This window comes from Salmo trutta, chromosome 34, assembly GCF_901001165.1.
Source record: "Salmo trutta chromosome 34, fSalTru1.1, whole genome shotgun sequence".
Taxonomy (NCBI): Eukaryota; Metazoa; Chordata; class Actinopteri; order Salmoniformes; family Salmonidae; genus Salmo; species Salmo trutta.
The window spans coordinates 23,291,023-23,303,522 of NC_042990.1; the positions used below are offsets into that span (position 1 = coordinate 23,291,023).

The window sequence follows — 12,500 nt, forward strand, 5'->3', positions numbered from 1 at the left end:
GAGTAAGGATCTCCAGTTGGACATAATTCCGGCCACACCTCAGGGGTCAGAGGTCAAGCTGAGAGACGCGGCTCATGAACTCAACGAGGAGAAACGCAAGTCCGCTCGCAGGAAGGAGTACGTCATCACTTCCTCTTAACTTCCTGACACCGATTTAGATCAGTGACACTCATAATCAAGCAAGCCCAAAAGTCAATCAACCAGTCATCCCCACTCATCATCTCACAACTACAACTGTTGTAGCAGCACTACAACAGGACACACACACACACACACACACACACACGCAGCCTCAACTAGACACGACTTTGACACGATTCATCCGTGTAAATGGACAGAGCAGAGGGACTAAAAGGATTCTATTGATAATGATATGAATCGAATCAGCAGAAGAGGCTAAACGTGTGTGTCTGTGTGTGCGCGCGTGTCTGTGTGTGCGTGCGGGTCTGTGTGTGTCTGTGTGTGCGCGCGTGTCTGTGTGTGCGTGCGGGTCTGTGTGTGTCTGTGTGTGCGCGCGTGTCTGTGTGTGCGTGCGGGTCTGTGTGTGTCTGTGTGTGCGCGCGTGTCTGTGTGTGCGCGCGTGTCTGTGTGTGCGCATGTGTCTGTGTGTGCACGCGTGTGTGTATGTAGGTTCATCATGGCTGAGCTGATCCAAACAGAGAAGACCTATGTGAGAGACCTGAGGGAGTGTACGGACGTAAGTAAACCTACTCTCTCTCTTTGTCTACCCCCTTACCTATAGTGGGATTCTGCTGCCAATGTCTGGCGCCACCTTGTGAAATTTTAACACAACACACGTGGAAAAACATCTGACCAACATGGAAGACCAATAACACAACACATGCACATATAACATGTAGGGTTGCCCTGTAGATTTCCATTAAATGCAGCGACTTAATGGATCTGATATATCTGGCCTCTCCATGTGTGTGATCTAACCCTCTCTCTCCATCCTCCTCCCTCCAGACGTACCTGTGGGAGATGACAAGTGGGGTAGAGGAGATCCCTCCTGGCATTGTCAACAAGGAACACATCATCTTTGGGAACATGGTGGACCTCTATGAGTTCCATCACAAGTAAGTCACGCTCCCTGGGTCATTCTCCCCGTACATCCACAACAACCTATATCCACGTTAAGGTTCATTTCCAGTGCTGAAGGTTTTATGGTGTTTGCTCACATCCTTCCTCTCTCTCTCTCTCTTCCTCCCTCTCCTCCCTCACTCATCCCTCTCCTCTTCTCTCCTTTTTCAACAGTATCTTCCTCAAAGAGCTGGAGAAGTATGAACAGCTACCAGAAGATGTGGGCCACTGCTTTGTCACCTGGGTAAGTGGGTGTGTATCTGTTCTTGTCTTTCTCAAGACAAGTGAGTTGGTTCATAAAATGGCCGAATGTAGGTTTGTGATCAAAATCAAATTGTATTTATCACATGTGCCGAATACAACAGGTGTAGACATTACAATGCTTACTTACAAGCCCTTAACCAAAAATGCTTTAAGAAGTTTTAAGAAAAAAAAACTGTTAAGTAAAAAATAGATAATCAAAGTAACTTGACATCTGTGACATAGATAGAGAATGATTTCTTAGGACAGGTAGAGAGAATGATTTCTTAGGACAGGTAGAGAGAATGATTTCTTAGGACAGGTAGAGAGAATGATTTCTTAGGACAGGTAGAAATAATGATTTCTTAGGACAGGTGAAAATAATGATTTCTTATGACAGGTATAAAGACTTAATATCTCTACTTATATGTGACTGGTAAAAAAGGAAACATATGCCTTTTTTTAAATTGCATTTATTTATTTATTTAGCCTTTATTTAACTAGGCACTTTTGAGTAGCTACATTTGTTTTAACCCTTTTTGTGTATCTGTGTGTCCAGGCTGATAAGTTCCAGATGTACGTCAACTACTGTAAGAACAAACCAGACTCCACCCAGCTCATCCTAGAGCATGCTGGACCCTACTTTGACGTGAGTATCCTGCCCTCCAATTGGCCCATACTGTGACTGACAGCTCCCTGCACCCAATCACACCCAATGTGTTTCTCTGTGTGGGTGTGTACAGGAGATCCAGCAGAGGCACCGATTGGCCAACTCCATCTCCTCCTACCTGATCAAGCCTGTTCAGCGAATCACCAAGTACCAGCTCCTGCTCAAGGTAACCATAGCAACCCACTTTTATTAAGCACATACACAACCTCTACAAATGTTTGTTTGTATTTGCTTATGTTTACATTGTGATGAGCAGGAATGTAGGGACATACCTTTTTATTTGGTGAGTAGCTTTTATGCACCCTTCACGCTAGTTAGCATCAGTGTTTACGTTACATGCCATCTCGACCGGCGTTCAGCTCATCTTTTTGTTCACCAGTACATCCAAGGTTATGGGTAATCCCCCTAATGGACTTATTATCATTCACAATAAATATGACGTATTTGCTTTCAAAGGGTATTTGTTGATGGTACCTCTCTGGTGTATGTAGGAGCTGCTGACGTGCTGTGAGGAGGGGAAAGGAGAGATCAAGGATGGACTGGAGGTCATGCTCAGTGTCCCCAAGAGAGCCAACGATGCCATGCACCTCTCAATGCTGGAGGGTGAGAGGCACATACACACACGCGCGCATACACACGTGCGCACACACACATATGCACACACGCACGTGCACACACACTTTTAAAGTCAACAATGCTTATGTGCATACGCATGGTGAAGTAACTCTTTCTTTAACTCTCTTCCCCCCCCCCCTCTCCTGTAGGTTTTGATGAGAACATTGAGTCTCAGGGAGAGTTAATCCTGCAGGAGTCCTTCCATGTGTGGGATCCTAAAACTCTGATCCGTAAGGGACGCGAGCGTCACCTCTTCCTCTTCGAGATGTCCCTCATCTTCAGCAAGGAGGTCAAAGACTCCAACGGACGGAGCAAGTACATGTACAAGAGCAAACTTTACGTGAGTACAACTCTCTCTCTCTTGTCTCTCTCTCTTCTCTGTTTTAGTCGTTCCCTTTGTCTGTCTCTCTCTCTCTCTGTCTTTCTTTCTCTTTAGTTGTCTCTATCTCTCTCTCTGTTTCTGGTGTGTCGTTGGCTAGAAATACAATGGCAGTACTTTGTCTCCCTCTCTCCAGACGTCAGAGTTGGGGGTAACAGAGCACGTTGAGGGAGACCCCTGTAAGTTTGCTCTGTGGGTGGGACGCACCCCCACCTCCGACAACAAGATCGTACTCAAGGTAAGAACAGAGAAGAATACCTTACATCCCTCTCTCCTCTCCTCTCCCTCTCCTTTCGCTCCTCTCCTCTCTCTCTTCCCTCCTCTCCCTCTCCTCTCCTTTCTCTCTCTTTTCTCTCTCCTCTTCTCCTCCTCTCTCTCCCTTCTCTCTCTTCTCTCCTCTCTCTCCTCTCCCTCTCCTTTCGCTCCTCTCCTCTCTCCTCTCCTCTCTCTGCTCTCTTTCTCTCTCCTCCTCTCTCTGCCTTATTACTCTCTCCTCACCATCTTCTCTCCTCCCCCACTCTCTCTCTCCCCCTCTCTCTCTCTCCCCCTCTCTGCCTTATTACTCTCTCCTCCTTTTGTTTACTTCCCTCTCCCCATCTCCCATCTTCTCTTTTCCGTCTCTTCTCTTCTCCTCCCCCCTTTTCATCTCCCCCATTTGATTGCATGACTCTATGCTGCTGTCTGGTGGATGTGAAGCTTCGTATGAGCCTTCGTATGTGCTTCTCTGTTTCTTGTTTCTCTCTGTATCTCTCTCCCTCTTTCGATCTCTAGACATATGTTACTTGGGTCTATCTCTCTCTGTGTTCTGTCTAATGACTGTTCTATCATACAGTCTAGTCTAGTACAGTACATTACTTGGGTCTATCTCTCTGTGTTCTGTCTAATGACTGTTCTATCATACAGTCTAGTCTAGTACAGTACATTACTTGGGTCTATCTATCTCTCTGTGTTCTGTCTAATGACTGTTCTATCATACAGTCTAGTCTAGTACAGTACATCTGCGTCTTGGGCTGTTTTGTTTATGTTTGTATCTCTGAATATTAACCGTTCGTTCGCTAACCAACCGTGGGCTAACATGCTTACGCCAACACCACTGACATGAACTTTAACCCCTAAACTCCAACAATTCTTCAAGCTCCCACACGCTCCCACTACATTCTATATCCTTAGTATGGAGTAGAGGCCTATACATATTTACTGTCTAGAAAAATGGATCTCTTCTTTTTTATGATTTGACAACCTTTACATGTTGACCCTCTTTCTCTAATTTTCCTTCTCTCTCTCCCATCTTCCTTTCTTCCTCTCTTTCCATCGCTCTCTTTTTTTTCTCTCCTTACCAAACTAAACATCTTCCTTTCTTTAACACCCACCTCCAAAGCTAGTTTTAATACTGAAGCTTTATGTTTGTGCCAGTGGTTGGAAAAGTATGTTTCCCTACTCTTAACCCGATGTGTCTGACACAATATATTGACTCTGTTCCTATTCTGCTCATCTACCTGTGCTGCCCATATTAACCATTAACTGACCACCACCAAAATACTGTAACTGTTGTCCGTCCGTCATCTCGAGACATTCTGTCCTCATAGAAAATGTCATATAAATTAACTAAAAACCAAAAAAGTGAAATTCTCTATTCTATATTTGAACCAAAGCCAAGTCAGGGATGCAAACATGGATCAATGGTGAGTAATACTGTACTAACTAGCCTAACACCTAACACAGCCCTCGGCTGCATCTCAATACTCTACTGTGGCCTCCTCTCTGTCTCCTCTCCTACTCTCCTTTCTCTGTGTTTCAATGTCCACACTAGCTTACTACTTAGAATGAAGCCATGTGATGCGCATGCATTCTAAATGGTATGCTAATGTGGCTATTGGAATATAACGGTTTCTTCTCCAGGGGGGTCTATGGAACTGTTTAGACAAAAATATGACTTCAGAGACCGTGGTGATTTGGTGAATTAACCTTTGACCCCTCCTCCCTGGCCAATGGCAGGCGTCGAGCATTGAGAACAAGCAGGACTGGATCAAACACATCAGGGAGGTGATTCAGGATCGAACCATCCACCTGAGAGGAGCTCTGAAGGAACCCATACACATCCCTAAGTCTGCCACCACCAAGCATCACAAGGGACACCGCAGGTACAGGTACACAAGTGCATTAGTATACTATACACACACAGAGACACATACACTTACAGTGAGGGAAAAAAGTATTTGATCCTCTGCTGATTTTGTACGTTTGCCCACTGACAAAGAAATGATCAGTCTATAATTTTAATTGTAGGTTTATTTGAACAGTAGGAGACAGAATAACAAAATAAATCCAGAAAAACGCTTGTCAAAAAATTTATAAATTGATTTGCATTTTAATGAGGGAAATAAGTATTTGACCCCTCTGCAAAACATGACTTAGTACTTGGTGGCAAAACCCTTGTTGGCTATCACAGAGGTCAGACGTTTCTTGTAGTTGGCCACCAGGTTTGCACACATCTCAGGAGGGATTTTGTCCCACTCCTCTTTGCAGATCTTCTCCAAGTCATTAAGGTTGAGGCTGATGTTTGGCAACTCGAACCTTCAGCTCCCTCCACAGATTTTCTATGGGATTCAGATCTGGAGACTGGCTAGGCCACTCCAGGACCTTAATGTGCTTCTTCTTGAGCCACTCCTTTGTTGCCTTGGCCGTGTGTTTTGGGTCATTGTCATGCAGGAATACCCATCCACGACCCATTTTCAATGCCCTGGCTGAGGGAAGGAGGTTCTCACCCAAGACTTGACGGTACATGGCCCCGTCCATCGTCCCTTTGATGCGGTGAAGTTGTCCTGTCCCCTTAGCAGAAAAACACCCCCAAAGCATAATGTTTCCACCTCCACGTTTGACGGTGGGGATGGTGTTCTTGGGGTCATAGGCAGCATTCCTCCTCCTCCAAACACGGCGAGTTGAGTTGATGCCAAAGAGCTCCATTTTGGTCTCATCTGACCACAACACCTTCACCCAGTTGTCCTCTGAATCATTCAGATGTTCATTGGCAAACTTCAGACGGGCATGTATATGTATTCTTGAGCAGGGGGACCTTGCGGGCGCTGCAGGATTTCAGTCCTTCACGGCATAGTGTGTTACCAATTGTTTTCTTGGTGACTATGGTCCCAGCTGCCTTGAGATCATTGACAAGATCCTCCCGTGTAGTTCTGGGCTGATTCCTCACCGTTCTCATGATCATTGCAACTCCACGAGGTGAGATCTTGCATGGAGCCCCAGGCCGAGGGAGATTGACAGTTCTTTTGTGTTTCTTCCATTTGCGAATAATCGCACCAACTGTTGTCACATTCTCACCAAGCTGCTTGGCGATGGTCTTGTAGCCCATTCCATCCTTGTGTAGGTCTACAATCTTGTCCCTGACATCCTTGGAGAGCTCTTTGGTCTTGGCCATGGTGGAGAGTTTGGAATCTGATTGATTGATTGCTTCTGTGGACAGGTTCTGTGGTTCTGCTTCTGTGGACACTCCCTTTAAGAATGTGCTCCTAATCTCAGCTCGTTACCTGTATAAAAGACACCTAGGTGTCACGTATGTGTGTAGAAACGGACCAAGGCGCAGCGTGAGTATCGTTCCACATCTTTATTACTATGTGAAACTATGCAAGACATACAATAAACCATAAACAAAACAACAAACCGTGACGACAGAGGTGCAACATGCACTAACTCAAAATAATCTCCCACAAACACAGGTGGAAAAAATAACTACTTAAATATGATCCCCAATTAGAGACAACGATGACTAGCTGCCTCTAATTGGGAATCATACAAACCCCAACATGGAAAAAAGAAACTAGAACACAACATAGAAAAAATAAAGTAGATAAAACCCCCCCAGTCACCCCCTGACCTACTCTACCATAGAAAATAAGAGCACTCTATGGTCAGGACGTGACATTGGGAGCCAGAAATCTTTCTGATTGAGAGGGGGTCAAATACTTATTTCCCTCATTAAAATGCAAATCAATTTATTACATTTTTGCCATGCGTTTTTCTGGATATTTTTGTTGTTATTCTGTCTCTCACTGTTCAAATAAACCTACCATTAAAATGATAGACTGATCATTTCTTTGTCAGTGGGCAAACGTACAAAATCAGCAGGGGATCAAATACTTTTTTACCTCACTGTATATGCGTGTATACACACACACACACACACACACACACACACACACACACACACTGACCTCTGTCTGTGTTTGGGCTTTGATAGGGATGGAGAGGACTTGGACAGCCAGGGTGATGGCAGCAGCCAACCAGACACCATCTCTATTGCCTCACGCACCTCACAGAACACACTGGACAGTGACAAGGTGAGCACACACACACACTCTGGTCATCTCTCTGGCCGCACAGAACATAGACGGGTGAAAACAGCACACAGTATTTCTAAAATTACGTTTTATCATGAAGGGAAGGCTTCAGTTGAAAAGGACCTGAGGACTTTGTTGCCTGCTTTACCCTCCTAGGGGAATGATGTAATAATGATTCTCCATTCCTCCTGACCATCTCTCTGTCCTCTCCTCCAGCTGTCCGGTGGCTGTGAGCTGACCGTGGTGATCCATGACTTCATGGCTGGTAACAGCAACGAGCTGACCGTCCGGAGGGGCCAGACTGTAGAGGTTCTGGAGAGGTGCCATGACAAGCCTGACTGGTGTCTGGTGCGGACCACGGACCGCTCCCCTGCCCACGAGGGACTGGTACCCTGCACCATGCTCTGCATCGCCCACTCACGCTCCTCCATGGAGATGGAGGGGATATTCAACCATAAAGGTGGGTGAGGAAATCTGTAGTAGGGGCTAGCGTCTTTTGAGTTTCAGAAAAGCCCTATATTTAAGCAATAAGGCCCGAGGAGGTGTGGTATATGGTCAATATACCACGCCCAAGGGCTGTTCTTAGCACGACGCAACGCGGAGTGCCTGGACACAGCCCTTAGCTGTGGTATATTGGCCATATACCACAAACCCCTGATGTGCCTTATTGCAATTATAAACTGGTTATCAACGTAATTAGAGCAGTAAAAATACTTGTTGTGTCATACACCTGGTATACGGTCTGATATACCACGGCTGTCAGCCAATCAGCATTCAGGGCTGGAACACCCGAGGTTATAATATTGGTTATTATTTGATGTGTAATGGGTGTGTTCAAGACTTTGATAACCTCTCTTTTGCTCTCCCTCCTCCCCCTCCTCCCTTTCTCCCTATCCAGACACTCTGTCAGTGTGTAGTAATGACTCCATCATGCCAGGCTCCTCTGCCACCCTGCAGCCTGGGCATCACGGCATGGGCTCACACACCTCGCCCGGACCTAAACGACCAGGTAAACACACGCACCTCGCCCGGACCTAAACGACCAGGTAAACACACGCACCTCGCCCGGACCTAAACGACCAGGTAAAACACACGCACCTCGCCCGGACCTAAACGACCAGGTAAACACACGCACCTCGCCCGGACCTAAACGACCAGGTAAACACACGCACCTCGCCCGGACCTAAACGACCAGGTAAACACACGCACCTCGCCCGGACCTAAACGACCAGGTAAACACACGCACCTCGCCCGGACCTAAACGACCAGGTAAACACATGCACCTCGCCAATCTTTAGCAAAGGGATTGAACAAACAGTTCTAAATTCACAGTGGTGGAAAAGGAGTTGTGTGTTTGTGCGTGTCTAGATGTCAGTGTTAACATTCTCTACCCCCTTGTCCCAGGTAACACCCTGCGTAAGTGGCTGACCAGCCCAGTGCGTCGTCTGAGCAGTGGCAAGTCAGACGGGCACGTGAAGAAGCTGGCGCACAAACACAAGAAGGTGAGGAAGAGTGGCGAAATGACGGGCAGCACCCAGAAAGACTCTGACGACAGCGCTGCTACACCCCAGGACGAGACTGTGGAGGAGGTAAGGGGGAGACCTCAAAGTTTTCTGTGTGTCTGTGTCTTCTCTTTCTCTCTACCCTCTCCTCTCTCTACCCTCTCCTCTCTCTGTCTCTCTCTATCTCTATCTAACCTCTTTCCCTGTCCCTCTCTCTCTCCTCTACAGAGAGTGCGTAACGAGGGCCTCTCTAGTGGGACCCTGTCCAAGTCCTCGTCCTCTGGGATGCAGAGCTGTGGAGAGGAGGAGGGTGAGGAGGGAGCCGACTCCGTACCCCTACCACCCCCCATGGCCATCCAGCAGCACAGCCTACTGCAGCCTGACGCACAGGACGACAAGGTAACGGTTAGGGGAGAGGGGAGCAGTCAGCCTGACTCTCAGGAGGGTAAGGTAACGGTTAGGGGAGAGGGGAGCAGTCAGCCTGACTCTCAGGAGGGTAAGGTAACGGTTAGGGGAGAGGGGAGCAGTCAGCCTGACTCTCAGGAGGGTAAGGTGGAGGGGTGGGGAGAGGGGAGCAGTCAGCCTGACTCTCAGGAGGGTAAGGTGGAGGGGTGGGGAGGGGAGCTAGAGAATAGGGGTACAGTCAGCCTGACTCTCAGGAGGGTAAGGTAACGGTTAGGGGAGAGGGGAGCTAGAGAATAGGGGTACAGTCAGCCTGACTCTCAGGAGGGTAAGGTAACGGTTAGGGGAGGGGGGAGCAGTCAGCCTGACTCTCAGGAGGGTAAGGTGGAGGGGTGGGGAGGGGGGAGCAGCCAGCCTGACTCTCAGGAGGGTAAGGTAACGGTTAGGGGAGGGGGGAGCAGTCAGCCTGACTCTCAGGAGGGTAAGGTGGAGGGGTGGGGAGGGGGGAGCAGTCAGCCTGACTCTCAGGAGGGTAAGTTGGAGGGGTAGGGAGGGGGGAGCTAGAGAATAGGGGTACAGTCAGCCTGACTCTCAGGAGGGTAAGTTGGAGGGGTAGGGAGGGGGGTAAAGAAAAGAGAGCCGAGGTCAACTGGTAGACGCATCAAAAATGACAGATAGGTTTATAACCAGTAACAACCCTCAACTACCCCCATTTCAACTACCCTTCATTTGAGAAAGAAGACTGATAATAATATTTGATTAATTAAATGTTTTTTTTGTTGTTAATAAAAATAGTACAAAATGTGCCCTTGAGCAAGGCACTTAAGCCTAATTGCTTCTGTAAGTCTCTCTGGATAAGAGTGTCTACTAAATGACTAAAATGTAAATCTAAGATCTCCCACCCAGCAAACTCATCCTTTCTGTTACGGTTTCTCTCTCCTATGATTTAGTCATGAGTTTGATTATGTTGTTATTATATTCTACAGACAAACATTACATCAATTTGAGTTAGTTTTCTTATCAGGGCCCATAATTCACAAAACGTCTCAGAGTAAGAGTGCTGATCTTATTCATTACGATGAAAGGCAGAACGGATCCTACTCTGAGACTCTTTGTGAGTACAGGCCTTGATGAAAATGGATTATGAAACATTGAGGCTGCTATTCAAATAGAAATGCAAGGAAATGCATCAGTTACTGTAGCCGTCATGGATTCACCTTTTCTTGGCGCAGCAGCGTTTTTCTCTGACACTAATTTGTGTTTCTCTTTTTGTTTTTGTTTCCGACTGTATGGTTGGTTTGCTGTCTGTTTACTGTTTACCATGCTGTAGCATTACCTTGATTTATGTCCTGTCTTTGCTTTGTCTCAGTTTCCATACCTCTCCATCTCCTGAAACAATCCTTCCATCTCTCTTTCCCTCCTTTTCTCTTCCCTCGATACTTCAGTTCTCTCTCTCTCTCTCTCTCTCTCTCGCTCTCTCTCTCTCTCTCTCTCTCTCTCTCGCTCTCTCTCTCTCTCGCTCTCTCTCTCGCTCTCTCTCTCTCTCTCGCTCTCTCTCGCTCTCTCTCTTTCCCCCCTATCGGTAACTGTACTATAGACGTAGTTGCTGTTTTTCTTTTGGTTCTTCTTATGAAAGTTAGTTGAAGGACGAGGTCTTCTAGGTCTTTCTAGGTTGCTCTCTGTGGAAAAGGACAGTCTTCCAAACGTCTCTCTCTCTCTCTCTCTTTTATTCTACCTGCCTTACTCTCGCTTGCTCTCTCAGCCGCTCTTCTACGCCCAAATCTGCTCACTCTCTGCTCTCAGTATCTGTAGGGCTTTATTCAACTATAGAATTACTCCCCCTCTCCATCTTTCTTTTTAGTTTGGATTATTTGACATTTTATCATCATCAGACTGGTTCCTTCAAAAAACTACTCCAAGTTTTATTATGCACTTTACATTTTTTTTTAAAGTATTTATCTGCCTCGTTGCCTGGTAACTCCTCCGTTTGTTGCGTGATTACACCCTCAGAATAACTCAGAGGCACATGCAGAACAGAGTAGGTAGAAGTCTCTAGAGGCTGATGCAAGGTCAGTTTTGCATTCTCTCACACTATTCCGGATAAAATTGGTGCAAACTGATCCTGGATCTGTACCGAAGGGCAACGTCTAGTGTTCAGAACACTCGTCCAGACAAACCGATGACTCAGATCCCCCTTACTCCCTCCTCCTCACCCCTCCTCACCCGTCTTCACCCCCTGTGTGCGTTAACCCCATTGCACCGTGTGATTAATTGGCACCTACTGTAAGCCCTGGCGCGGCCAGAGGGTACACCCCAACACCCCACCACACACAGACCCTTAGTGGGGCACAGCACAGTCTGGAGACAGCACAGCAAGGGTGAGACTCTCCCTTACACTTTACTGTACCTCCTTTCTTTTTCAATGTCCTTTTGCAGTGTACAGTTCATATTTAACTCATCTCACATCTTTAGTTTTTATTCTCTGATTCTTTAAAGCTCATATCATACGCTTAACATCTCTTTTTTCTTTTTCAATCTACACTTTTTCCAATTCCCTTATTATTATTATTATTATTATTATTGAGAGTTCATATCTCATTCACTTTGTATCTCTTTTTTACATCTCCTAACATTAACCTCTCTCATTTACAGTCTCCTACACTTTCTTTTTTACTCTATATTTTTGTGAAGCTTTTATTATTTCCTTTCTCACTTACACACCTGTGTAACCTCTTTCCTGCTCTTGTTTTTCAATGTCATAGATTTGACCTCGTTCCTATGAGACTCATTGCAGACTGTTTTCCTTTTGTCACGTTAAGCACTTTCTTTTAGTGATCATAGATTCACTTTACCCTTCAACTTCATATTAGAACCTCTTTCTTGTTCTGGTCAACATTGGATCATTCATTGAGAGCAGAGGATCAAAATACAACCGTAACCGTAACATTGTAAAGGTAGACTAAGAGAGATGACGTCATCGTAAACAAGCCAACATCCGACTTACAGACATCACCAACATACAGGCTACATTTGTACCCGTCATTAAATGTACTGTATGCCTCAGGAATAATTGGGGATCTATCCAGAAAAAAACTATGTTTTCTTAAATTGTCTTTTCAGTAGTTTTGGGTCCATCTCTCCAGATGAAGTGTTTTTATTTTCTCCCTTGAAAGGGTGTTCCACAAGGGAACTTTTATTGATTGATTGTTTGATGGATAACTGAACAGGAATGGTATTAAATGAAGCCTTTAGCCAATTCATGT

At 46.0% G+C, this 12,500-nt stretch overlaps 1 protein-coding gene across 1 annotated transcript in view; it reads left to right on the forward strand.

The window, feature by feature from the left end:
- Window positions 1–12,500, forward strand: part of LOC115173226 (triple functional domain protein-like) — an 84,263-nt gene that overhangs the window by 56,078 nt on the left and 15,685 nt on the right. The window contains exons 16-30 of the mRNA XM_029731143.1: window positions 8–117; window positions 631–697; window positions 967–1,076; window positions 1,255–1,324; window positions 1,880–1,969; window positions 2,064–2,156; window positions 2,482–2,593; window positions 2,755–2,945; window positions 3,121–3,222; window positions 4,980–5,125; window positions 7,234–7,333; window positions 7,550–7,793; window positions 8,232–8,342; window positions 8,738–8,922; window positions 9,064–9,234. Coding sequence (XP_029587003.1) covers window positions 8–117; window positions 631–697; window positions 967–1,076; window positions 1,255–1,324; window positions 1,880–1,969; window positions 2,064–2,156; window positions 2,482–2,593; window positions 2,755–2,945; window positions 3,121–3,222; window positions 4,980–5,125; window positions 7,234–7,333; window positions 7,550–7,793; window positions 8,232–8,342; window positions 8,738–8,922; window positions 9,064–9,234 — 1,902 coding nt within the window. The remainder of the gene's footprint in view (window positions 1–7; window positions 118–630; window positions 698–966; window positions 1,077–1,254; window positions 1,325–1,879; window positions 1,970–2,063; window positions 2,157–2,481; window positions 2,594–2,754; window positions 2,946–3,120; window positions 3,223–4,979; window positions 5,126–7,233; window positions 7,334–7,549; window positions 7,794–8,231; window positions 8,343–8,737; window positions 8,923–9,063; window positions 9,235–12,500) is intronic.